At 49.7% G+C, this 27,193-nt stretch overlaps 1 protein-coding gene across 5 annotated transcripts in view; it reads right to left on the reverse strand.

Annotated features, from left to right (window-relative positions):
* Positions 1–384: 384 nt before the first annotated feature.
* The window catches only part of VPS8 (VPS8 subunit of CORVET complex), a 66,634-nt gene continuing 39,825 nt past the window's right edge, over positions 385–27,193 (reverse strand). For all 5 annotated transcript variants that reach the window (XM_032697939.1, XM_032697940.1, XM_032697937.1 and 2 more), the window contains 11 exons: positions 23,512–23,653; positions 22,808–22,897; positions 22,345–22,387; positions 21,510–21,613; positions 20,291–20,369; positions 19,340–19,422; positions 12,851–12,931; positions 11,332–11,501; positions 10,584–10,752; positions 1,693–1,773; positions 385–1,061 (listed from right to left, as the gene is read on the reverse strand). In XM_032697939.1, the coding sequence (XP_032553830.1) occupies positions 918–1,061; positions 1,693–1,773; positions 10,584–10,752; positions 11,332–11,501; positions 12,851–12,931; positions 19,340–19,422; positions 20,291–20,369; positions 21,510–21,613; positions 22,345–22,387; positions 22,808–22,897; positions 23,512–23,653 (1,186 nt within the window). In that variant the 3' untranslated portion in view covers positions 385–917. The remainder of the gene's footprint in view (positions 1,062–1,692; positions 1,774–10,583; positions 10,753–11,331; positions 11,502–12,850; positions 12,932–19,339; positions 19,423–20,290; positions 20,370–21,509; positions 21,614–22,344; positions 22,388–22,807; positions 22,898–23,511; positions 23,654–27,193) is intronic.

A 27,193-nucleotide genomic window follows, 5' to 3' on the forward strand; every position in this document is an offset into this window, starting at 1 on the left:
ACACCCAAGTGCCAAAGTGAGCAGGAGGAAGAGGAGTGTAAGAAGCCAGAGGTGACAGCACAGAAACCCCACCTACACCCGGGTGCAGCGGTGAGAGCAGGTCCTAAAGGTGCTGCTGGGAAGGGACAGGGCCCACTTTGGTGTTACAGAACAGTGGGCTGAGCTTAGAGTGACAAACCTCTGTGACCATGAGCACCCATCACACCCACCCTCTCCCCCTTGCAGCCCCCAAGGGCCTGAGACACCTTTTCACACACGCTCCCCCCACATCCCCACCCTAAGGTACAACGAGGCGAGGGGCAAGGTTTGGGCTTCACCCCCAGGGACAAGATTCATCTCTTTCCAGCAGCCCTCACCCGCTCCCCGTGTGCAGAAGTCACGAGAGACGTTCACCCAAGAGCCTCTTTAATGGTTGGGAGGTGGGACACACCGGGCACCACTCACGTTTCCTGCACGTTCCTCAGCCTTCTCCAGGTTTGCCTGTTCTGTGCCTTCAGACAGGGCCAGGCCTTGGAAAACAGCTGCTTTGGGAACACAGAGCTCAGGTGTGGCCCCAGGCACAGCCCTGGGACATAGCTCTGGGCACAGCACAGGCTCCTCCAGCCCAGCAGAGCTCACTGTGGTGTGTGGACAGTTCCCAGTGCCCCCATCCCAGGTGGGCACAGGCAACCCCTGCTGTCCCTGCCCTGGCACGCTGGCTCTGCCCCCGGAGCTCCAGCTCCCAGCCCAGCTGTCCCCACCTGCCTTGGCTTAGGGAGAGGCCGCAGCAGAGCTGGGAGATCACCCAGCTACAAACCCAGAGTCAGCCCAGAAGGTTCTGGAAAAGGGGATGTGGGGGGGAAAGTGCCGTGGAGTGATGGAGAGGCTTCCCAGCAGCAGGAGCCGAGGGCAGGCCCAGCCCTGGTGGCACACAAGCACTAGTCCTCGGCCAGCGGAGGGGGGGTCAGGTGGAGCTGGAAGGTCTCGTTCTGGAAGACGCTGCTGGAGGCTGAGTCCCCGTGGGAAGTGCTGAGCAGCCCGTGCTTTTCACCACCACGGGCCAGCTCTGTCAGGAGAGCCAACTGCAGGGAAAACACACATGGATCACCCTCAGCACCCTGGGAACACCCCACAGGGAGCACAGGGACAAAGGGCTGGGGGGTCACCGTGTTCCTGCAGCAGTCAGAGAAACCTTAACCCGCCCCCAGCAAAGAGTGGTTATGGAGGGGCCCTACAGAGGGGGCCACCAGTCCGAGCTAAACAACTCCCCAGGGATCTTTAGGTTGGTTTAAAAATCACATAATTGAAAAACAAGCCCAGAAAGAGCTGAAAGTGCCAACAACTGCAACCAAAACAGGCAGGAGGCACAGGGAAAATGCCAGGGACAGAGAGAGCTGTGCTCTCCTTGGGACAACACGGGGGCAGGAGGAGGGAGCATCCCGAGTGACCATGGGAGCCACACAGTGTCTGCAGGGGAGGGAGGCTACAAACCCAAAAAGGATGTGGCACTTGTCAGGCCCAGCCCCAAAGCCAGAGGCATTCCTGGGTTTCCCTGCCCACGAATTCCCCGGCGTGGCTGCCTCACGGTGTGCACAGCACTGGCCCAAAGCCCAGAGAAAGGCCAGAGCCCTCCCTGCCACACTGGTGCCTGGCCTGACAACGTGCAGAACGTCTGTGATCAAGTTAAAGCAGAGCAGAGCGGGGGGTACGTACCCGGGATGTGCCTCGGTTCAGCCGGCACAGCTGGTCAAAGGCCTGGATTTGCTGAGGATCCAACAGAGACTCTGAACTCGCCTAAGAAAGAGAGTGAGAGGGTTACAGAAACCACACCCAGCAGGGGTCCAGTTCCTATACACAGAAATTCATTCCTGGGTCTGGAGCAGCTGCTCCACAGCCTGTCTGGGGGGCCTTTCAAGCCACCTCTCCTTTGGCTTCAAGCCACCGTGTGCACTTCAGTTCTGGGAGAAAAAAGTCCTGTTGTGGCACAAAGGACAGATACACCCCTACATCCTGACTGCCTGCTGGGCTCTGTCCCTGATGGCACAGTACTGAAATACCTTTGGGGGAAGGATAAAAGGGATGGGAAAACTCCCCCACAGCCAGCTGGGAAGAGAAGCAATGGGTTTGTGTGGATGAGCAGCCTCTCCAGGGCTCCTCCCCAGGCAGCAGCAGTTCCCCCAGTCCTGTCTCACCTCCCAGCCCCCTCAGCCCCACACGGCCCCACTGCCATGGGGCACAGGCTGTGCCTGGCTGGGACGGGAACACGACGGTGCCAGGGACTGGGAACAACTAATGGCATCCTAAGGTGCCTTTTTATTCCCAGTGGGATGTTACAGACTGAAAGGTGGGAAATGAGGGGTGGAAAGGGGGTGAGTGACAGCCACAGCAGCCACATCCCCTGGGACTGGCCCTGCCCAGCAGTGAGGGGCAGCTCCAGAGTTGCAGGGAGAGGGCCCACAGCTGCACCAGGAGCACCAAGGCAAAGAGGGCTGCACACTCAGGCTGCTGTAAATGGCACCATTTACATATCCCAAGGAGAGATGACAAAGCATCACAGATTCTTGTAGGTTTGTTCCATTTATCACACCACACTGTTTCTATTTTGAATGTTTCTGCTCATCCTGCTAAGGAAAAGCATCATCAAGAAACCACAACAGGAGCCAGGGGAACGGCCTCCCTCATGAGCAGCAGGCTGGCATCTGTTGTCTCTGGGGATCTATTTTTAAGGGAACATACAAATATTTTCTCCAAAATACATTTCCCAGGGGCTATTAACCCAAAATGCTACAGCCCTACCAGTGGGGACTGACTGAAGCTGCACTGACTTTAAACTCTCTTTGGCAGTGGAAGGTGCTCTGAGCCCACCACAGGTTTCCTGAAGCCTGGATAGTTCCGTGACTGTCCTGAAGCCACGTGTGCCTGCCTTTGATCATCAGTCTGGGAAGAGATCCCTTATGCTGGCAGCATGTGCCAAACTCCCTCCCTCCCTTCCAAGATATTCTCTCTAGTGCAAATAACTATTTGCTAGTTGCCAGCCAAGCAGCCACACGTCCCATTCCCTGCACAGCCCCTGGAGCCTGGGACACTGAGGGGCAGGTACCACAGCTGGGGGTGGTACTGGCAGGAACCAGCAGGTCATCCTCACCTGGAAAGAGCAAAAAGCAAGGAAAACCTGCCCTCCACAGTGTCTGTGGCCACAGGCACTCAAGGACAAGGAAAATGCCATATAATTGGCCTCCCCTCTCCTGCTCTCTCCCTACCACGCGTGTGTAACTATCAATCAGGCTGTTCCCAGGCTGATGAGCTGAAATATTGCAGGCAATTCTTTCTGTTGTCATGGAAACAACTGCTGTCAGGCCTTTTCCTTTTTTACCATGTCACTAAAGGTGTGTTTCCCTTCGGGGGCCGTGGGAGGCTCTGGGGTGCAGCAGCAGCACTGTGGTGTCAGTGGAAGCCCCCAGGCTCACCCAGAGCACAGCCCCTGCCTCCAGGGCCAGCAGCTCCAGAGTGTCCAGAGCAGGACAAAGCCCTTGGCACCTCCAAGCCACTTCCAGCAAATCCCTGCACCCCTTTGGAAAGGCTTCAGACTAGACATAGAACCCCAGAGACAACTGATTCCCTGTGGATCTGGGCCAGGAAGCAGAAAGGCTCTTTTTCATTTTCCAGCTCTCCAAGATCCCACCATGAACGCTCATCTCTGTTGCATAGTTTTTGCTTGCACGTATTCCACCCCCTCTGGTAGTCACCACACAGCCCTCCCAAGCCTGCAATTATCTTTAACAGCTCCAAATTCCATCCTCAGCTGGTGCCTGAGCAAAGCAGATCACAGCAGCTGGAGCAGAGGCACCATCTACAGTCACACAAGAGACCCATCCCAGAGCTGCCCGTCAGCCATTCCTTCCACACAAGACACTGCTGCACTAGTTAGAGCTTCAGAGCTCCACACCGTGCCAGGGGCTGCTCCATAACACAGGCAGAGGCAGCCACAAGTCCTGGGGAAGGTTCTGGGGTTCCTAGGAACCAAGGCAACCCCCACCTCCCTGTTTAGAGCCCACAGGCGATGGACACCAAGCCTCTGCCTCCCTCCCCTGCAACTGGGCACTCTTTTCACCACAGCTCAGCCAACCTTACAAACAGGTACTCAAACCCAGTGTTTTAATGAAAGCTGAGTCAATTAAAGTAAGGAAATCTGGAAATCTCTTCTGTGGGACAAGGCTCTGCTGTTCTCATGGACTCCCAGGAACCTGGAACAAGCAACCAAAAAGAGAGCAAGGCAGGCAGCTCTGACCCAAAGTCACAACAGTGACATTACAGAAGTGTTAATGAGCTCCAGAGAAAGCTCAGGACACCCCTCAGAGAACAGCAGTGCTCCTGCTGCTGCAGCTCTGCAGAGCCTCTGCAGTGACACTCTGGGACAGACACAGCCCAGCCGTGGCTGAGGGGGAACAGCCACACAGCTCAACCCTTCCCTGGGGCCATCCCAGAGCCAGGGATGTGCTGCTCCCCGACCAGGCTCCCAGGGCCTCCCCAGTGCCGTGGCAGCACACCCAGAGTGAGCCCTGGTAGCAGGACAGCCCCGGGCAGGGCCCACAGGGCAGGACCCACTGCTGCAGCCCCAGCCCTGACCCCACAGGGAGAGCAGCCTCCCCAGCACTGCAGCACAGCCAGGCTGTAACACAGCCCTGGCCTCCCATCTCCTCATCAGCAGCATGGGCAAGGCAGATGTCTCTTATTTCCAGCTGAACTTAACTGAACTTCAGGAGCAAAGCTCCCGCTGAAGGCAGGGAGAGCACAGGTTTGTTTGTGCTCTGATACACTCACTGCTGCTGCAACGTGAGCCTGCAGGGATGAGGGCACAGCAGGGGACTGGCTGTGGCAGGTGCCTGGAAGCACACTGGCACACCTCCACACACCCCCTTTAGTGGCTCCTGCTGACACCAGGCACTGCTGGAATATTCCCCTGGCCTTACAACTGATGCCTTCAGCCCAAGGAGCAATAATGCTGTTCAGGATTAACTAGATAAACCCAAACCCCACCCCCCCACACTGGACACAGCAGACAAGGTGTTCATTCCTAATCCAGCAGGTTCCCAGGAAAGCACAGCAGCACGTGGATCAAATGTTACAGCAGGTCTTTGCCGGGGCTGAGCCCGAGGACAGAGGCTTCTCTGCAGGAAGGCAGAGAATTCACCTGCTACAGATGAGCCAAGGGGCTGTTGAGCAGATCTCACAGAAGACTGAAGGGGTGCAGCGTTCTCTCAATGATAGGAGTTGGGGAGAGAAAGGGAAGGCAATCCCAGAATCTCCTGAGCTGGAAGGGACCCCCAAGGATCATCCAGTCCAACCCTCAGCCCTGCACAGGAACATCCCCCAGAGTCACCCCCTGTGCCCCAGAGGATCATCCAAACCCTCCTGGAGCTCTGGCAGCCTTGGGGCTGTGCCCACTGCCCTGGGGAGCCTGGTCAGTGCCAACCACCCTCTGGGAGAAGAATCTTTTCCTGAGCCTGCCCTGGCACAGCTCCAGCCATTCCTCTGGGTCCTATGTAAAGATACTTAGAAGGAAGAAGTCCTACTCAGTGTAAGAAGGGTTAGTGACCCCTCCTGCCAGAGGCTTATTGATAACATGACCCCAGACCTCACAGAACAGCCCAGGGAACAGCCCTGCTATCCATGCCCCCGGGAGCAGCCTGGCACTGCTGTGCCACAGGGAGGTTTCCAACGTGCTTCAGCCCAGCTCTGCCCTGGGGGCTCAGCTGCAGCTGCCTGAGCCTGGCTGTGCCCAAGCCTCACACAGACCACAAAACACTGTTCTCCTTGTGCACCAGGAAGGTGGGACATGGAAACTGCAGCTTCCCACTGATGGGATATACCAGAGACAGATGCTCACCAGCATTTCCAAAAGCCGCCCTCAGGAACAGCCAGTGCCCCCTGGGCTCCAGCCAGCACCACTGACACAGCCAGAATTCCCTCTCCCACCCTCCCACGAGGGACTGCAAACAGCCAAAGCCTCAGGTTCCAGTTATTTTGCTCTCCTCCTTCAGAGGAACATCAGAAGAGAGGAGTCACTGGCACCATTAACCCTTGGGCCCAGTTCCAAGCTGGTTATTCCTCAGCTTGGAATCCCAGAGAGGAGCAGCCATCCCCCCTTCAGGAGCAAATCCAGCCCAAGGAACAGCCTCCCTGGCAGGTCTGTGCAGTTTGGGGGAACATCCAGAGGCTGCAGCAGCCCAGCATCTGCCACTGTATTTAAATGAGTCTGTTCAGCACATCCCCCCAGATATGGAATGAAATCTTCATCAAACCGTAGGAATGGTTTCTCAGAAACTGAGATGCAAAGTCAAGCCAAGATTCTCCACTGCAACTTTCCCATCTTTTCTCTTAACCAGGACATGGCCCTTCCCCAGGTCATCCCAGTCCCACTGCTCTTGGCTTTGGGCAGTTTGGAATTCAGCTGTCCCTGCTTCTTGTCAGCAGGCAGGGGTTGGGATTGCAGGCAGGGGAAGGAACCTTCTGCCAGGCTGCAGATTGCTCTGTACGAAGGCCAGGGGGCACAATTACAATTCACTCTGATTTTTCTCAAAAAAACAACAAAACAACAGAACTTAGCCACCTCTACAGTAGCAAAAGTCCAAGAAAACAGCCAATTTTGATTTAAGAGTGTCTAAAGCATAAATATGGTTTTCAAATCAGTCTTTCCAAAGTTGTATTTTGGTTTCAGTTTTAGCTTTGGTGCCAGTCCTCCTCTACCAGCTCGTGAAGACTCCTGCACTCAGTTTTCTTCTTACTTAATCACTTCTGTTTCCAAGCAATCCTAAACACAGTGAAGGAATCCCCCCCCCAAAGCCAACTCCAAAGCTGGAGTTTGCTCAGTTAATGTGTATGTGGGAATATTCTCCAGAGAGGAGAGAATGCTCAACTTGTAACTGCATAAAACACTACTTATCTCCTTGGTGTTATTGGGGGGATCACAGCTGGGTACTTTCAGAGCTATAGAGCCTCTGCAATTTTTTGTATTGCTGGAGACAAGCTAATAACTGATGGTCACTGTTACACTGAAAACAGTTAAAGTGGCTCTGTTCACTGACTGATGGAGGTCATGTAATGCCTGGCTGGCTCTACAATAAGTATTGGTGAAAAAAAACCATCCTAAACCTTCACTGTTACCAAGAGAAAGCACCCAGAGGTGCTGCAGAGGGCCCAGTCCTGAGGCTCTGGAAGGCTCACAGACAGGGGTGCTGGAAGGCTGCAGGACAGAGCTCCAAGGTAGAGCCTGACAAACTGGATTAACTATGGATCACGTCCATTGTCCGTCCTGGCGTGACTTGACAGGATTAAACTCCTGAATAAAACATTTGCCATCTGGACAGCTCCAACAATGGTGTCCTTAGAACTCAGGCACCTCCTCAAACATGGAATAATCAGAGCCTGGCAGCTCAGGGCTTTGTGGCAGGGCTCATGGCCCAGGAGCCAGGACTGTGCTCCTCTCCCTGATCCCCGGTACCCAGGCTGGCAGAATCCATGGCAAACACAAACCAGCTCACTGACATGAGGCAAATGAGTTTTGGGGATGGATGGCTGAGACATCAGGAGTGTTTCAGCAGGTATTTAGGCAGAGCCCAGCTGCTGTGCCTTCACTTCAAACACCACAACAGCAACACTGCGAGATTGCAATCGGATTAAAACCCACCACAAACACAAGCCCTCATTTCTGTGAACTATCACTTATGGTAGGGTAGGGATGATGGGACAGATGATCCTTCAGCCCCAGAAGATTATCCTTGGGATGGCAGCAAGGCTTAGGGGATAACACAGACAGCACAAACTTTTGGTAGCAGAACCAGAGGAAAGAAAAGCCCCCCTGCCCTTCTCCCCTGTTCCCCTTGGCTGGGATGCCCCAAGCCCTCAGCCCAGCCAGGCCCCACTTCAGTAGGAGTTGTCCCTGATCCTGTGACGGGTCAGTGATGGCTTGTGGCGTCTCTCCACCTTCCCAATTTCAGGGACTGGCTACAGCACCACACACACAGCACAGGGCACAGAAACCCTGTCTGTTGGGCTGTCGTTTCACATCCACATCTCAGCCACACTGCACAATTCAAACTGACAGGCCCTGCTTGGGCAGGGCAGAATTAGTGCTGGGAAATGCACTCCAGATGCTCAGTGGCATTTCTCAGTATGAGTCTACTCCTAATTCAAGGCTTCCTGAGAAAATAAATACCCCAACTGAAGATTTCCCTACGGAAAAATAAAAACCATATTAGATTTTGCCCAGAGACAGATTAAGTTTTCAGGGTCTTCAAAGAGGCTGCAAGGAAACACCCTCCCCACAGATCCATGCACAGAATGGCCTGGAAGCTCTGGAGATGGCTCTCTGGGGTAAGGGAGGGCAGGGCTGGAAGCACAACCCTGTGAGCGTGGCCTCCCTCGGGATTTCCTGTTCACCAACACAGAGCTCTGGGTCTGCCAGCAGAGTTAGGAGGGAACACAGAGAAGCTCCATCTCCTCCACATTCCCAGCACCTCCCCCTCTCAACGAGTCAGTTCTGTGACTCAGCCCACGGCCTGGTCAGAGGAATTGGTACCTCCCAGGGTTAATGAACGCTGCTGAGGGGTGATTGTTCAGCAAACAAACTTCCTGGAGAAGCTGGAGATTCTACAGTCTGTTGCCAAGTCTAAATATACTCAGCTTTTTTAAGCTCTGACTGCACAACAGTTTGGTCACATGCAAGTACAACAGTTAAATATTGTAATTTAAATACATGAGGAACATCACAAACTTGGAGAGGATCTGGGACATGGGGAGGAGGAGGTGGGGAGCCTGAAGCAGTGCTGGGGCTCTGCTGAGCCACAGCCAAGCTCTGCTGGGCTGGGCTGGCTGTGTGTGGAGCAGGAAGCAGTGGCTTCCTTGCCAAGAGCACATGACAGCAGCAGGGAAGCAGCAGCAGGAAGCATCCCACACTCTGATGGCCTGGGATGGACAGTTTCCAACCAGCACTAGATGACCTGTGCTGTAACCCCTTTCTTCCCCACCCAGTCTCTCCACATGTCCCTTTCAGCCCTGAGTCCCAGCCAGCCCCTCACTTTCACAGACACATCAGATAAATAAAGGGAAGCATCTTCCCTTCCCCAATCATTCCCATGGCATTTGGAGCACTTTCCCCATCTTTCTTGGGATATGTCCAGGAGGCACAGAGGCTCTGGCTGCCCATGAGAAACCCAGAGAATAACCCAGTTATCAGGCACTGGGATCAAGTGTCAGGTACTTGAATGCTGGATGCAGTTTTAGTATCTAATTTTGCCTCGAGCTGTTGAAGTGCAGCCCAGCCTGTCACCCCCCTTTACAGCCACTGCTGGGGAGCAGGAGTGCAGAGTGGGAGATGTGGTGCTGCTGAACCTGCCCAACTTTAGAGCCAGTGCCCACATCCCCCTGCAGCAGGGCAGCACATACACACACACTCCACGTTTGGAAACAGCCTGGTTGGACCCCAGTGGATTTACAACCTGCCAGGAAAGCTTTCCATGCTGACACCAAAGAAAACACTAACACAACCTGACTGCAGAGACTGCATGGGGCTCCATACACACCTCTGAGGTTCCTTTTCCTCCCTCCAAGCAGGAAGCCTTTCCTGTTAGTGCAGCAGCTGCCGGGAGCTGAGTGATGCCATCAGCCAGCTTTGGACTGGGATGGATTTGGCAGAAATTGGAATCATCTGCTGGAAGAAAACTAAAGTACTACTACAAAAATGTACTCCAAGATTGAATTCCCTTGGTTCCAGCAGTGAAGACTCACTGCTCTGGGTGCATCTGTGTGATGACAATGCACCAAGTACCTCGAGGCACAGGAACAAACCCTCCTCAGTGGCTTCCTTTTCCAAGCACAGAGTTCAGCTCCCCACGTGCAATATCCCTAAAGACATCCCAACAAGCTGCCTGCCAGTGTGGCTTGCAATCCTCAGCACAATGCCAGGGAAGAGACAGCTCCATGCATATGGAGACTGCACTTCTGTTTGAATTAGGGATGGTGAAACTTCTTGAGCACAAATACTGACAATAAACACAAACTAATTCTCTGTTCTCTCACCCAAATCCAGCTGCATCAGTCTTGGTCACACACAAGCTTCTTAAAACATCACACTTAGCAAAGCCAAAACAATCAAATCGATCCCAGACCTCTACCCAGAGCCTGGTTATCTGCTGGGAAGGTGGAACAGAGGCTCCACGATCCAGCCACAAGGAACATGCTAGCTTTTAACTAAGTTTTATAGAAGACATTTCTGATAATAGTTTGAAAGGAACTGTCCCCCCAGTGTCCCATCCCAGACTCTCCCAAACAAGACAAAGCAGTGGATGCACGTAGCAGGCAATCAGCTGCCAGTATCCAGCTGGCCCTGCCATCAGCTCCCAGGCCTTCTGGATGAACACATTTCCACGACTTCCACAGCTCTGTGTACCCATCAAAATAAAATGACATTCAGGAACGTGACCAGTCGGCTGCTGATACTGTTTGACAGCTACTGTTGGATCAGGGACTTCTCTGGAAGCACAGACACATGAGAACAAAGCAATGACAAAAGCTTACTCCAAGAGAAACCACCTCCCAAACCCTACCTGTGCCAGGGATGCTCCAGTTCCTTTTTTCAGCTCTGAGAAGTTCTCACTGAGCTTTCCTCCCTTGTTACTTGAGTTGCATTTATAGCACATCCACCTCATGAGGCCCTTGGTGATTGTCCCACACTCCTTGCTCAGCAGGCACAGGGAATGGTACAGGTGGCCACAGCTGGAAAGAGAAGGAATCAGTGCTTGGAGGCAGGGCAGCCCCTCCTGAGCTCTGCACCGTGGGGGAAGTGGCTGGGCAGTGGGATACAAGGAGTGCAGATAGCAGTGTATGCACTCCCTCCCACCTGCTCACCCTCCTGTGGCATTCCCAGACTCACCAAAGGAACAGTGAGTGCCCATCTCCTGGTACAGCCCCAGGACAGAACAGCCAGGTAACAATACCCTGTCCTACTGTACAGACACCTGGGCACAGAGGGGAGCAGGGGAGAGGCCAGCCACAAACACAGCCAGGGCTGGGGGGATCTGAGCTGGACAAACACACACAGGAGCCCAGGGTGCTGCAGTGCCCCAGGAGCACTGCTGGGAGCGGGGACACAGAACTGGGAGGTGATTCCTTGCAGAGAGCAGAGCTAGCTGCATGCCAAGCAGGCTCTGGTGGGTTTGATTAGCCAGCCCTTCACAGGGAGACATGCTCATAGGAATATAGATGATTACTCGTGCAAGTCAAGCACCAGGAGCTTTTTTCCCCCTTTTAGAACTACTAGCACATCACAGCTGTGACCCCACCCCTTAACTTTACCTGAAAACAATTATTTCATCAGCAGTTTCTTGCCTCCTCTTGTACTGCTGGAGACAGATGCAGCAGTAATCCTGCTTTGGGGTGAGCCCCCTCGTGACAGAGGCTCTCAGGTTACACAGGGACCAGTGGAGATCGTGGTTTAAAAGGCTCGTAGTTGTCTCTAGAAGGGTCTGTGTGGGAGACAACACAGAGTAACTCTGTCAGTCTGTCACCTCCAGGCTGCACAAACTCCCTGCTCATCAATTCTTCCTAACAAGCAGCTTAGCAGATCACTAAGAGCAAAAACAACCCAATAAAATCCCTTCTTCTATGTTTTCTATCCACTGCCCTCAAAACACTTCACCTTTCAAGGCACGTTAATAGAGGCAATTCCTCTCCACTCTTAACTAGACAAGCTCTGTATTGATTTTTGTCAAAGAGCATTAACAGAGACATGGCAGGCTCATTTTGGCATCTTTCACACCAAACCCCCCCTTTTCCCCTCTACCTGGCAAGTTACTGCTTACAACTCCCACTTTAGGAGAAATGTGCTGATAAAAATCAAAGCCCAAATGCACCATGGCAATTAATGTATTAAAAAACCCTGAAGTGCTCCTCTTGTCCTTCCCAACAGAGATGTCCTTTTCTGAAGAGCCAAAAGCCAACACCCTGTGTTTTCAGGGGTCAGGTCCCCTCAGCAGCAGCAGGTGCTCTGGTCTGTGACCTGTGGATGCTCCACAGCAGCAGCTCCCAAAAGGCTGCAGAGGCTGCAGCACTGGCTCACATCTGCACATGCAGCCTGTCCCAGAGAGCTGCCAGGCACTGAGAGAGTTTGTGCTGCTCTGACAGACTTCACCAGGACCCCAAACAGAGCTAAAGGCTCTTCATGTCCAGCCCTCTGCAGCAAAGTGATTTCCCACTGTATTTTTACTGGCTGCTGGTGCAGGGAGGCCTGACCCGAGCAGCAGGTGGGATGGCAGTGCCACAGGGCAGCAGAATGAGGAGGGTGACTCTGGAGGAAGACTGTGCATTCTTGTTTAGGGGAAAAGGAGTTTTAGAAGGCTACTGAAGTGTGGAGATTGCCTGGGATTTGGGACTGGACAGAGAAAAGCAGGACTGAGGTTAAGATGAAATCTCATCAGGTCACAAAGGAAGTGCAGCGTTACCACTGGGAAGTGCAAAAACAGCCTAGTTGAAAAATCTCTTATTTAAAACTGCCCATAAAGACAGAGCATATCAGTTTTGTGCCTTTGAGTCCCTAACTGCAGGATGAGCTGGAGAAAAGCAGATGTTTCTCCTTCCAGCACGTTTAACACAGAACTGAGCTGCAGAGGTGTTCACCATGTACCCGTCAGTCCCTTCACCTTCAATCTGTGAGCAAAACAAACTCATCCCCAGCCCCCAATCACACAGAAATCACTCACAGGTCCACTGCCTTTGCCCTGCAGACACAAATGACAGATGAGGGAGAGCAGCAGGGCCACACAGCCAAAATAATCCTGTTTGCAGCATGGGCAGAACAGAAACACAGCCAACTTACCTGTTCATAGTTAAAGGTGTCCAGCATTCCCAGGACAAGCCCTTGAATTTCTCCAAGTTTCCCTTTTCCATAAACTGGATCCTGTGTGAAGAAATGAAAAGCTGCAGTTGAATCACAGGATATGACTGTTCTGATTCTTCTCAAATAATTTTTTTCCTCCAGATTAGCACCACAAACAGAACCTTTGACTGCAGAGTTAAATATGCTGCATGTGCCCAAGGACAGCAGAATAATCCCACATACTAAGGGAAAATTGGTAATTAGCAAAAATCAGTCGATGGCAACATCAATACTAATTAGTGTGCTTGGGTCAAAAGACTTCAGACCTTGGAAGCTCCATCCAGGAGGTGCAGGAGCTGACTGGAGAATGGCATGGCCAGCCAGCTCCTGGGCCCCTGCTCCCCGTGCTCTTGCCCACTCAGGAGTAACTCACCCTCAAGCTCATCTCACACCCCCTCAGCTGCAGGAATGCCAGGCAATCCTGATCCCACCCCAGATGGCAGAGGGAACAGGGGCCCGGGGCACTCCTGGTGCTGCAGGGGTGATTTCCACCTGCCCTGAGCAGCTTTACTTCCATGGCCCAGCAGCAAAAGCAAAGGGCTGTGGTAGAATTCATCCCCCTGGTGCATCTCACCCTTCCCCAGCCCCGCTCCAGCCCAAACAACCCCTTCTCCTGCACAGCCACCCTGGCACTCCCTGGAGCATCACTTGGTGCAGGACAGGAGTGTGACACATGCCAGGACAACCACAGCCTCTCCAACAGGCAGACGGGCAAAGCACTGGAACAGGGGAGGACTTGGGCACTGCCCTCCCTCCTGCCAGGCCCTGCTGCACAGCACGAGTGGGCTCCTGCTCACAGGGGCACTGGACATGCCAGGAACTGCACAAGGACAGCTTGTGGTGGCTCCCAGTGTCTTTAATAAAAACAGGAAGCAAGGCAGAGGAGTCAGGTCAGTAGCAGGATCTACTGGCTGCTGCAGGGGTGAGATCCATGTGTGCAGCCCAGCTTGATCCAGGTTCATCCTTTCCCTGTGTCCTGGACAGTCTGACCTGTGAAGAGCAAGGCCGTGCCCCCCCCATCCCAGGCTGGCACCAGTGAGGCCACTCGTGCCTGTAACTGGAACAAATCTACCCAGGAATGCTCAAAAGAGGGTCTGGGAATCACCTTTTTGGAACACAAGTCCTCAACTGGCAGACATTGAGTTGGACCTGGAAAACAGCATTTTGCCCTGCTGAGAGGCACAGAAGGACATTGGGGGAAGCTCCTGCTGGGAGCTGAGAGAAGCTGTCTGGTGCAATGGGCAGGACACGGGTAAAAATAGAGACTGGCAAGATGTGGAAAGGAAACTAACCTAGAGAGCAGAAAAATGGTGGGGACACAATGGAAACAGGAACTGGAAGAACAAGCTCTGGATGAGATCAATGAGAGAAAGCAGGAGCAAGGATCATTCCATGCTGAGACTGGGAAAGGAAAACCCACAGTGAAAAAGCAAGCTGACAAAGACAGCTAAAGCAGCATGGAAGTTACTCTGCAAAATACTCTGAGGGATCACCAAACCAGCTACAGAAAGCAAGTCAGGGAATTCTTGAACAGCCTTCATGGGAAACATGACAGGCAGAAACACCAGTGTTCAAGCCTAAATAAAAACAGCACTGAGTCCAAACCAGCTGTGGATTTGGAGCACGTGGGATGGAGCATGAAGAGCTGGATGTGCTGCAGAGGCTCCTTTTCTGCTGGGGGAACACACGACCTGAACACTCCAAGGTTCCCTTCCTTGCACCATTTAACACACAGCACAGGGAGCACATTGCACTGAGTCACCCCAGCAATTATGGAGGGGCAGCAGGGACTTGGGACCTCCAGCACAGCAAGTGGTGTGACCCACAGTGCACAGCAAGTTAGTTCTGCCTCCATCAGATACTTTTCTAAAGCCATCAAATACGTGCCCAAAGAAAGGCAAGTGTCCAGATAGCACCACTTACAGAGAGCAGCTCAAAATTCCTGCAGGTGGAGACTTTCAAAGCCACTTGTTTCTCGTCTGGATAGGCAGAGGAGGGAGAGAAAATAAAGCCCCACCTGCAGCTTTGCCAAGAGGGAACCCAGATCTGAGGGCCAACTTTCAGTGGCTCATTTGCACTCAAGTCACGCTCGATGACCTCCAAAAAGAGTGGCAGGTAGGAAGCAAATGGACTGTGTCCTCTGCAGGGGAGGCACATGGTCTGGCCAAGCCTCACACCAGCCCAGCAGCCGAGTGCCAGCAGTGAGTCCATGGCCATTCCCTGCTGGCAGCGCTTCCTGGGCCTGGCTGCAGCTCTGCCTCTGGCAAGAATCAATCCACACCCCTCAGTTCACTTCTCCAGCCAGTTACAATGTTTTCTTCCTGTTTGCTGCTTTGAGCCCCCACAAAAGTCCCAGTCACCAGAGCCTTGTGGGACCCATTACTTTTATGGAGGAATATCCTTCCACCCTATAAAATCGGCCTTGGATTGGAATCCATGCTCCAGGTACAAATGTGCCCCCTGTGCTGTGGAACAGGCATTGTACCATCCAAGAACAGCTGGCACTGCCCTGGGAACGTGGCATTGGCATGGGAAGTCAAAGCCAAACTGGCTGCCCAGTGCCACCACCAACAAGCAGATTGGGAAGTGCTGGCCAGTACCCAGGGACAGGCCAGGGGTGCCCATGCAGCCCTTTCAGCCAGTTCCACCTCCTCCATTTCCAACTGCTTTCCAGGTCCAGGAAATAGCCCTTGCTTTGCTACCAGTGCTAATAAACTCTGAAAACACATTCACTTGCAGCTTCTCCCCTCTGCCAGGGGACAGACCAGCCACTGTACAGAGAACTAATCCCAGGGCTGACCTCCAGGACTGGGAAGGAAAACCAGCCAGAGACAGCCCTAAGCAGGAATGGCAAAATATACAAGGAAAGGCTTTCTGGAAGAGTTTTCAGAGATTCCTTCCTTCCTTCCTTCCCCTCTCTGGGTTTCCTACAGGCAGTTTTTACATTTCTGGCTTCTCCAGTTCTCCATTTAGTAGGAGGCATCAGCCCCATGTGCTTACAAAACATTCACGAAGGATTACAGCTTTGTAAGGGAATTAACACTCAACCTCAGTCTCTTCAGAGAGCACTTCCATCCTTAATAACATGGAATTTTTCTTAATGCTCAAGAGGATTCCTCTGCTATCTCCCCTAATGCGGTTAGTTCAGGCTTCCTAGTTAATAAATAACCCCACAACACTATTAAGGATGAGCAAGAACATAAATGTATCAGCCGTTATTTCATATGACTCTGGGTCGATGTGCTGTGAGAGGCAGATGTCAGGAGCCCCCCCTGTTCCCTGGGAAAGCTGCAGGCCTGCTCACAGCCCCTGCAAGGTGCCCTTTAGCCAAGCATTTTGGTTGCAAAGTTAACATTTGCATAAGGTATAATCTGTAAGCAGTTAAGCCCAGAAGAGGAAGAAAAACAGTCCACTAAAATTGGAATATTCTAATTCCTCTTCAGAAAAGGCAAGATAATCTACCTCAGTTTACTGATGTCATCCACCTTCCAGCAAATCCCCCAGGGAATTCCTGGGCAGCTGTTCCCCCTCCCAGGCTGCAGCTCTACCACCAAGCCTTGAGCTCTGCTGGAACAGCTTTGGAGGGCATTGTCAGACAAGCACCACTCACAATTTTGGGTTTCACCAAAACATTTGGAGGGCTTGGGAAAGGCTGCCTGCACTCCAGGGCCCAGAGAGGCTGGTTTCAGAGTTTACTTGTGGTGCATCAATAACACAAAGAACAAGGCCCTGTGCAATGCTCAGAGGCGACACAGAAGGGTTTGGAATTTTACATGGCTTCAAAGAGCAGGCACACAGCTCTGCAAAGGGAACTCCCAGCCAGGGCTAACAACACTTGCTGTCTGGGAAAGCACCATGCACACATGCCACGTTGGGATTCTGCCCTGCAGGGCACTTCGGTGGCATTCCCAGGTAATCCAAGGAAGCAGATGACAGGGAGGCAAAAAATCCAGTGCTCCCTTCTGCCTAACACAGAGGGAGTTTGTTTCCTGATCCCCACCATGGCAAGGGCTCAGAAGTCCTGAACATTTGAGCAGGGCACCCATGACATGGCCATGCAGTAAGACATGCTCATCACCATTCCCAACACCAGCCTTCCAGCTGAATCAAAGCAATTCTTCCAAGGGCCAAGCTGCGCATCCAACCAAAACCCACAGAAAGCCTCCCACGGGCACCTGCTGCAAGCCCTGGAGCAAGAATTTAACACAACACACTACAAACACACAGTGACCTAGAGCAATGCATCCCAGAATTCCAGAAAAAAGGGTTGGTGTGAGGGCAGTGTGGATGGAAATGTGGGGTTTAAGTACAAGAGCAAAGGATTCAATGAAGGGTCTGTCTGGTAACAAAGGACACTGTTCCCAGCCAACAAGCCAAGGAGGTGCCAAGCACTGAGGGCAGCAGGTGGGTAAGACCCAGAACAGACAAGCACCCAATGGAAGAGCCCATCTCCTAAGGAGGAGGATGACAGGTCTGGAGAAGCTTAAGTGAACTTCAGAGGCAAAAATTCACCTTATAACAGGCAGCAACTTGTACAGGACATGACTGAGCTGGAGGCATCAGTCAGAGGATGCCCAGTGAGGGGCTCACACCCCCTCTATGCCCACAAACCATCCAGGCCCCATCACTCCTTCCCACGCACCTGAGGGGTTTGCAAACACACAAGTGTGAGTGGAATCTGTAAAAGAATGAGTGCTAAGAGGCCAAGTCCACTTATCTAGAGATCCTGTAAATCAATACCACCTCCCCTTCCACAGGATCTTCTCTTCATCTTTACATTGTTTTCCCTACAACTGTTTCCCAGCTACGAGGGATCAATTACTGCTCCCATCTTGGAAAGTTCTGATATAATGCTCTTTACCTGGAATTCAGTCCTTCTCTCTCTGCAAGCATTTCAAGAAATCATCATTTTTTGCTGTAGTTGTACAAAAATATCTGCCTTTCCAAATCTCTCTTTTGTGCACTGGATTTGTAGGGCTGACCAGGCAAGCGGAATGAGCAGGAGCAGCTCCCCCTGCCTCCAAACCCAGTGACCAGAGCTGCTTTCAGGAATGCCATTTCTGTCCCCAGAGAAGTACTTCACCTGCTGAAGCATCCCCTCAGCCTCTGCACCAGAGCCATCACAGCAACCACTTCCCTCCACAACTGACAAAGACATTTCACTCCCCTCTTGCCTCCAGGACATCAGTGCCACCCTCTGGAAATGGGATTTTCTATTGCTGCTAAAGAGTCCGTCAGAACCAAAACAGAAGGAAATATTTCAAGCCTGCCAACAAGAATCTCTCCTCATCCCGAGGGGAATGGGATCTTCCCCCACTCTGTAACACCTCCCAGCTGTGTTATCTGCACAGTGGGCACTGGTTTGACTCTCACCCCATCCTGGTAGTTCTCAGCATAACCCAGGGAAGCCTCCTTGGCAGTTCCCCACTCACAGCCTCTCCATCATTTCCTGCCTACATTAAACATCAAAGGACAACAGGAAACTAAATCCAATGTCTCAGCTAAAAGCAGACGAAATAACTTATTGAAGAGCCATTAGGTTTGCTTGACACTTTCTACCTTTGATAAAACCACATTTCATTTGCTCACACTTTTTATCCACTCTTCTACGACATCCTTCGCTGTCTTATGATTTTTTCCAAACTCCAAGACTGTGCATAGTACTGAGATCAAACCAGTAGGCTGCTAGAGGTGTGTTCACCCTGTGAAGCCTATAAGCCCTTTTCTCCTCTCACCTGGAGCAGAAACCCTGAAGAGTGTTTTGACACTGCCTCAGTTTAAGCCTTCAGTCATCCCACTCCGCAGAGCAGACAATTCTTCTAATTCCTTTTCTGCATTTCTCAAGGTTTGTTATTAAATCCCAACTCAACTTTCACATGTTTTGCAAACCAACAAATTAGAGTAGCTCGTGACCACTCAACCCAAGGACCTGCTTAAAATGATCTCTTCTACAAACTGTTTGCTGCTCACTAACAAACATCTCTAAAATAAAATTGCATCTTCTATTAAATTTTGGGCCCAATTGTGATCTTTCTCCCAAGCCCACACACTTAGCTTTAGTGTCTTCCCAACTGCCCATCCCAGAGCCTTTGCTAAACGACTTTCAACTGATTTAGTTCCAAGTTTGAGAAATTCATTGTGGCTTTGCCTCTAACCCTGCCAAGTTTCAGTTCAAAGTAATTGAAACCCTTGAGATAATATTTTATTTGGTTTGCAGGAATCACCTCAATTATCTTCTCACAGGTTTATGTGTTCCCATGTCTCTGAGATATTTCTATCAGCTTTCCCAACTCATCTCACCAATGAACTTTTACTGAAACATGTTGAACCCAACAATCAGCTGAGCTGATCTCTAATGACCTGGAAATACCTTTTCCCAATAACTGAGTGGCACAGTTTGGTGAAACCTTCCTGTCTCCAGGGACTCACCTGGAGGATTCTCTGCAGGATGGAGGGCAGAGCGATGAACGCAGCCATGTTGTTCAGCACTTGCATGGTCAAACTCTTCAAAGCTGGAATGTCAAACACAACAGCCACCAGCACTCCGTTAGGATTCAGGGAATACAGAGATCAGTCTTACAGATAAAGAGAGTTTTATTTCAGGTCACATGTTCTAGTTTGAAAACAACTTTTCTATTTTTCCTTCTGCAGGTTTTGCACTAAGCACACACGGCCTTTTGTAGCACAAGGTTTTGATCCCAGGATGCCTCTGTGTTCTCTCCCACACCCCCCACAGTGAACATTCCCATTTTGACTTACTTTGTAGCACTATCATTCACTTTTCCTACCGCTATCACACGCCAGTTTGGATGCCTTGTCCATGTTATGGCCCCACAGACTCTAAAACTTCCTAGCAGTGACTTTTGAAACTTGTTTCCAGATGCCCAATTCCTTAAATAAGAGCCAACATTGACATATGCACGGACTCAGCCATTCAGCTTCTTTGGAGGATAATTAGCAGGTGCAGGGAGAAGTGCCCAGAAGGCCTGGGCATGGAAAATGACAGTATTATTATGTCAGGGGTTCCCAAAGCACTGACTACAACCTCCTTCCAACCCACAAAGCCTTTGTGCATGCTGTGCACCTTGGCTCCTTCAGAGACCATCCTCAGTGGAACCAACTTAGTAGCACAGCCTATGGCAGGGACCTTCCTCCACTCAGGACAAAATAAAATACAACTAAATTAAAAATAACTATCTCCCTGACAGCTGCAGCCGACCAAACACCCAGCCTGAGGTCAGTCCTACAGTCATGCAGGTCAGGGAGCAGAACATTTAGGAATGGAGTATCAAAACTGCTTTTCCTCTATTCCTTCAGCAGAGGAGAGACAGCACACAACTTGTGATTCGTATTTGGGGTTACAAAAGCCAAAATACTCACATTCAGAGTATCGACACTGTGAAGAACCAGAGGATTTCTGTGGGGACATCATGGCCTCCAGCAGGGGAAACCACAGGGCCTGAAATCATGGAATGCAAGGGGAAAACCCAGTAAGAACAGGGCAGTGCTAAAAATGAGCTCTGAGCAATGTCAGAGGCCATTTGCAAAGACTCTTCCACACTCTGAGAACTGCATTTCTCATGACTGCAGTGGGACAGCAATGAAATATGTTAGAACACCCTCAGAGCAAAGCACCTGGGGATCTGCTTTCAGTCTACATTGCTCATCTCAGACCCAGATCCTGTTTGATCATGGTCTGAGCACAGGCCTTCAGCTCCTCCTCTCTTTTCTCACCTGTTTCTTTACTGGGACAACAACCTACTTCTAATTCATCCAACTACTTCCCCCTGTGAGACACAAACTCTCTGGTGTAGAGACAGCTCACAGAGTGGGTAGCACAGTAAATGGATCCCAGATGGAAAGGGACATCTAAACTCTCTCCCTATCTGTTGCACAGTGACATCCTTGTGGAGAAGACACCAGGAGGTCACCTCTACATTGGACAGTGCTTGTGAAGAGATTACACAATTCCTGACTTCCAGCCATGCCACAATTCCTGACTTCCAGCCATGCCACCTCCTCAGACACGGGAACAAACCATTCTCAGTTCTGAGTTCAGATATGTAAATCATGCAGAATCTTGGGAGTAAAGATGCCTTGATGAAATGGAAATGCAACCCCAGCCCGAGGAGAGAGGCACACCCAGCTCCCTGCAGGAGCTCAAGCCAGCTGGATTGCCTCCACCCTGACAGACCAGGCTGACACTACACTCAGGGGCTGTGAACATGCTCTGCAGCCACAGTGACAGCACCATCAGCTCTGTGCCACCATGAAGCTGGCTCAGAGCTCACAGTGCCTCCTGCACCATCTGACTGACACTGAAGCCAGAACTTGGGCTGGAGCTAAAGCAGGACAGGATGTTGGCTCATCTGCCTCCCCACTGCTGACGTTCTGTGTTTCATCCCTATGAGGGAGGATTTCTCTCTTGTGGGTCTAAAACCTGAACCACTGCAGGCAGAACACAGGGAGGGGAGAGCAATGACTGCCTGAGGCACACCAGTATCCAGTGGATGTGGAAAGGAAGAGCCATGGCAGGGAAAGTTTCAGGAGACACAGAGGCCTCCGCTGATTTTAGTGAAACATTCTTTGATTCTCTTACCTCTCTCTGTTGCTGGTCTAAACTGTGTGAATTCCTCTGGCAAAGGGCAATTGTTTTCATTAAGGTATCTTCAATGTTTTCTAGCAAGGAGGGTTCAGCTGAGCCTAAGAGTTGGTGGGAAAAAAACAAACTGCAATTATAAAAACTATTAGATATGCTAACTCCCAATCCTTCTGCAAAATGAAATCATGCTGCTCATCTAAAGTCTGCTTACTATAGTCAGCAACCAAATTATAAAGACAAGTCCTGATTTTTGGCACTTTTCCTGAATAGCACAATAAATTGGGCAAATAAAACATTTCATGTAATCAAATAAGGAAGATCTTAGCTGTGGTTTAGGATACAATTAAGTAACAACTATGGGCACTGCACTTAATTAGGTGCCCATGAGTCCTTGGGCTAGTGAACAGCACATCTGTGCATATACTCATTTTCTGTAGGCAGAACATTCATATTTATCTGAGAAATTTGTTTCAGAAAAAAAAGCTACTTCCAGCTGTCTCTCATCACTATTCACATGTAATGCCAGCTAAGGCTCAGTAACGAGCTGGAATGGATTCTGACACAGGAAATGTGTCTGGTAAGGCAGTGAGAGCACCAGTCACAATGGAAAAAGCTGACAGGGTGCCTGCTCTAGGTCTCTAGCAAGACTAGCAGTGAAGAAGCGTCACCCAAATAACTACCACAGCCAGGTAAATATAAATAAAAAAGAAGTCACTGCAATACCTAGAAACTTGAAATAGGATCTCGTTATGCCAGGTGTCAGGCACAAGCACTTTGCATTTTTGTGTTTACCTATCTAATAGAAAATGAGATTTCACTTGGTATCTCTTACTTTCATCATCTTGAGTGAGCAGCAGCAACTTGCTCTGCAATCGCTGAAACAAAAGAGAGGACACAGAACAATTAACTTTATAGTTCACTACCAAGAATCCTCACAGAACTGTTTGGAAAAGGTGGGACACAAAGGCTCATCCCCATTTTCCTCCCCAGTATGATTAATGTAGCATAATGTCTTTTCAAATAAAGAAGGGAAAGCAGGAGCTGAAAGATGATTTTTGACTAAGAAAAACAAATTTCTGCATCTATTATCTACTGGATGTTTGAAGACTCGCCCGAAAAATACACTGATTTGCTGAGTCTGCAGACAACTTAACATATTGCTATTTGACAGCAGGGAAATGCCTCCATGGATTCTAGTGGGAAACAAATTGAGGAGCAAGGACAACATCAAACCTGAGCAGAGACCTTGCTGATGGCAGGGCATGGCAAAAGGGCCACATTCAGGGTTTCAGTACCTCAAGCATAACCAAAAAGGCACCATGGATATCTCCCTTCTTCTCCAGTAAATACGAAGAAGCTTCGTGGAGCTGATGTTTCTGGGTTATCTGAGTTGAAAGGAGAAAAAAAAAAAGGTAAATGTAAAAAAAAACCAACAAAAAAAAAATCTTAAGAAGCCTGCCAGGGTTTGTTTACCCCACGAGACAAGGAGGGCCAGATGGCCAGGCCTGCATGTGCTGTGCTCAGGTTACCCAGGCTGAGCTGCACTCCTCCAGCCCCTGATTTCTCAACTATTGCCACCATCAGCACAAAAAAATTAGTTACCATTGTCATCAAGGGAAGGAACAGTTGCTCTCCCAGCACTAGTCACATTTTGGCAGCGTTGCTTCCCAAAAACCCCAGGCTCATAATTTCACACACCTCCAACACAATTAATCAGCAGTAACACAGCCCCCCTCCACTCTGCACTTTCTCAGCAGCTTCAGAGCACTAATGGCCTCTTTCTTATTAGCCCTGAGACCAAAGCCAGAGTCAGGGTATTAAACAGATCTAACTGTGCTGCAGGAGAGCAGTTCAGCAGCTGGAGGGAACAGAGAGAGGGAGAAATGGACTGGGAGAGCATCCAGGAACTAATCCTGAAGTACCTTTGCAGCACTTCAAAGAGGCAGGAGCTGGTTTGAATGCATCCCCCGGCCCCTGGCCTCGTACATGTCTTTCCTACCTCGATGGTTTCTTCCAGTCTGCAGTATTCCAGAACTTTGAGTGTCTCTAGGACCTGGTCTGGGCTGTACTGGCACAGCAGCTCGATGAACTGCTCAGTGATGGAGGGTGGTAAATGTATCAGCTCTTGGTTAATGCCTTCTCTGCAATAAAACAGGCACGAGAGACTCAAGTCAAACTCTAGCCCAGAAAGTTGGCTGGAAAGAAGAGTTTCTTGTTCCATTGTGTGTTGTCTTTTACCCTTAGTACAGAACTTTTAAAAATCTGGTTTTAAGAGAAAAATTATGCTGTTTCTACTAGTTCCTGGTGCTGGGGGGTCTCTCAGCAGGCATTTCATTTCTTCCACAACACATTCTCCTGATGCCTTAGTATAAATTAGGCTATTAAAGACCCCTGTGAAGACAGAGACCAGCACAGACACATCCTCAGCAATTCCATGGTAAAGAGGCACAGAGAACTCACCTCATTTCTTCAATGAAACCTTATGGTTTGTCTTTTCAGATCCTGATTATCTGTGTGTCCTACAGCCCTGCTCTGCATGTGTTTGAAGAAACAGTTTGTTGCTTTTTGCTTATTGTTCCTGAAATTCTTCCTTGGTTTCCTTCTCAAATGTTAGTGTTTCATCCCTTTGATCCACCTCACTGAGACAGGAACTCAGGCCTCTTTTAGGGAAACACCCCCATTTTCTAATCTCTGGGCTTCTTATTAAAGAAATGTCCAAAGTGGGGGGGAAAAAAAGGAGAGAATAGAATTTTAAGCAGTGCCCACATCCCTTTGTCCTGACTGTTTCCTACTGACCTTGTTTTTATAAAGAGCAACATGAAGCAAGAGACCTCAGAGTGAGGACTGAAAGGATGATGCTCTCCTAGAGTCAGATACAGCACCTGCAACCCTCACATGAGCAGCAGCTCTCTGCCACTGCACATTACACTTCCCATGGCCCTTCTGGGACTGGTGCATCACACAGATGAACAGCAGGAGTTCATCCTGCCTAGGAAACAGGGTTTTAAGCTCTGCTGAGGCTCCTGTTAGGAAAGAAAATGGATCAAGGCATGTATTTAGTTTTGTTACCTATCCAAACAGAAATTCCTAATCAGGGAAGATGTGTTGATGTGCAAACCCTACAGCCATGGGATGGAAAAGGTCTGATGTCCAATGTGATCCTGTATTTCCTGGGAGTTACAATAGGAATATTTTCATCCAGGAGAGGCCAGGAGAGTGCTGTGCCCCCAGCAAGCCAACAGCAGCTTACTGTGATTACAGTGTCAGTCACTGGACTGGAAGTGATGTGTGCCCAGAAACAAAAGCCTCACCCAGGTACTGAGCAGTGGCCATAATATGGACACAGCTGCACAAAAACTGGTGTCCAAACCCCTGTGTTCTGACATCAGAGAATGGAGCTTGGAAGGGCCAAAGAAGAGCCCTGAATTCTGGCCTCCTGCATTCACCACCTGCTCCTCCCACCACGAACACCCTGTGAACATCCCTGGTGCCTGGGAGGGAGGGAGTGCTCTACTCCTTCTGTGAGCAGATTAAAATAAAGCACATTTTACCTAAAATCATCTCTTGTCTACCAAAATAGGAAAAATGGCAAGTCATACATTTATAGCACGAGAACAAACTTCTAGTCTGGAAATAACTCTGGCACTCAGTATTCACGATTTCGTGAGCAAGCTGACCTTTCCTTAACCACTTCATCAAGAAAGGCAGAGAGCAGAGAATGGAAAGAAAGCTGGATTTTGATAATGTCTAAAACTAATCAACAGTCCTGAGCCTTGCAGGTCCTGCTCAGCTCCGTGGGGTGATGTCCATCTCCAATATAACCATCCAAACGTCTCCCCCTGCCATGTTCTTCCCTAAAAGGAAGAGATAAGTGCTGGTTTCTCAAAAAACCTGGCACAAGGGAGCCCTGCAAGTGTCACAGGCAGTTGGTCAGAGAGGAGAGCCCTTGTAACAGAACTAGAAGTTGAGGTATGTGTTAATGTATTTATAAATCCAGAAGACTGTGTTGCTAAATAAGTTAATATTGGTGGTATAACAAACACGCCTCACTGTGTTTGGGCTTTCTTAGAGGAAAAAACCCAAGAGTTTCAAGTGGTAACGTAGCAAAGGCTCTGATTAATGAGCTGAGCAACCCCCACTACATTCTCTGTTTCCTGGGGCTGCTTTATGTTACAAACATATAGACATTTGGTTTTAATTTCCCCAGGCAATTCCTGTTAACCCTGTTTCCTCCCTGCCCCCCTTCCACCTCCTCTAAAATAAATCTCTAGCTAAATTAAATGGGCCAAATTAATCCCTAATGCAATTCCACCAACTAGGATAGTTAGACCAGCACGATGAGTTGTGTCCCCATATGATAAAGCAATCATTTGTATTTGAGACCTTAAAAAGCTCATTTTCTCCTCTAAGAGTCTTTATTTTAATAAGAATCTTGTTCAAAAAAAAGGCATATAAACATTTAGATTGACTGAAAAGAGACAGATGTTTTCAGCAGAACCTAATCACTGTTTTACGTATGAATATACTACAAAGTGTAGGTGTTTCTGCAGAGCAAGATTTTTCCTCCTTCCCTGCCTCTCTCAGGATCCAGTTCAGCTCCTTTCAATAGGTCTTAAAGGAAGAAAACCTCCCAGCACTGAGAACAGACCTGGGGACCTGAGTGTTGGTAGAAAAGGGCCACGTGGACCAATGCACCTCATGGCCCATCAGCCCTGGGGGAAAAGCAGGGATCTGTGGGAAGCTGAGATGCAGGAAGTTGCTCCCCATTGCTGGTTTGAACATATCACATGTTGCTAGTGATTAGAAGGTAAGTACAGCAGAAATGGGGCTATTTAGCTCTAATTATGGCAGAGTGAAATTAGATACGTTTATTACTCAGAGATTACGGGAGGCACTCTGTGCATAAGATTAAAATCCAGGTTAATTACTACCTTCACTGGCTCCCACTTGCTGCAAGTGATAGCACAGCATAAACAAAGTCCTACTTAACTTCCAGCTGGGTTTCATTTCTGCTTAACTTCCTTTTTTATTTAATTAATCATTTATTGACTAAATCACCTAATTTCGTTCCTATAAAACCCAACCAAGATATTTTCTTGGCAGAATTCTGGTTTTGTTTTGACTTCTAAGGTACACAGGAGGTATGGAAATGAACACCTTCCACACAAACACGGCTGTAAAACTCAGGAAACAACAAAACATGTCTTTGGGTTTCGGTGTTGTGTGTTGGGGGTTTTTTGCATTTACATCTAACAAAATCCAGAAAGTGATTAATTCCAGCTTTTAGCTTCCAAAGAATGCTTTGATTTACACTTCAAGAACTAAATACATTAACACTTGGACTTGGATAATATTACCTTTTCCTCCTCCTCCTAAAGCACAATTAATTTGTAACTAATTGACAAAACAGGATCCCTCCTTCAATTGCATTAACAATTGCTTGAGAGCAACTGGAGCTGTGCATACATAAATGTCTTACAAAATAAATAAATAAAATCAAGGTCTTGTAGCATTTGAAACCGATTCAACAGAAGGAGAACACTCAGTGCTGAAGAACTGAGAGAACAGGAGCAGATGCAGCAAGCAAGTAGGTAAGAGAGGAGCTTGCAGTGAGATGTGGCAGCAGTTCTGAAACAGGACAAATCAAAGATGTCAACAGATCAAAATGCTTTTCTGTTTGT

This window comes from Chiroxiphia lanceolata, chromosome 10, assembly GCF_009829145.1.
Source record: "Chiroxiphia lanceolata isolate bChiLan1 chromosome 10, bChiLan1.pri, whole genome shotgun sequence".
In the NCBI taxonomy this organism is placed as follows: Eukaryota; Metazoa; Chordata; class Aves; order Passeriformes; family Pipridae; genus Chiroxiphia; species Chiroxiphia lanceolata.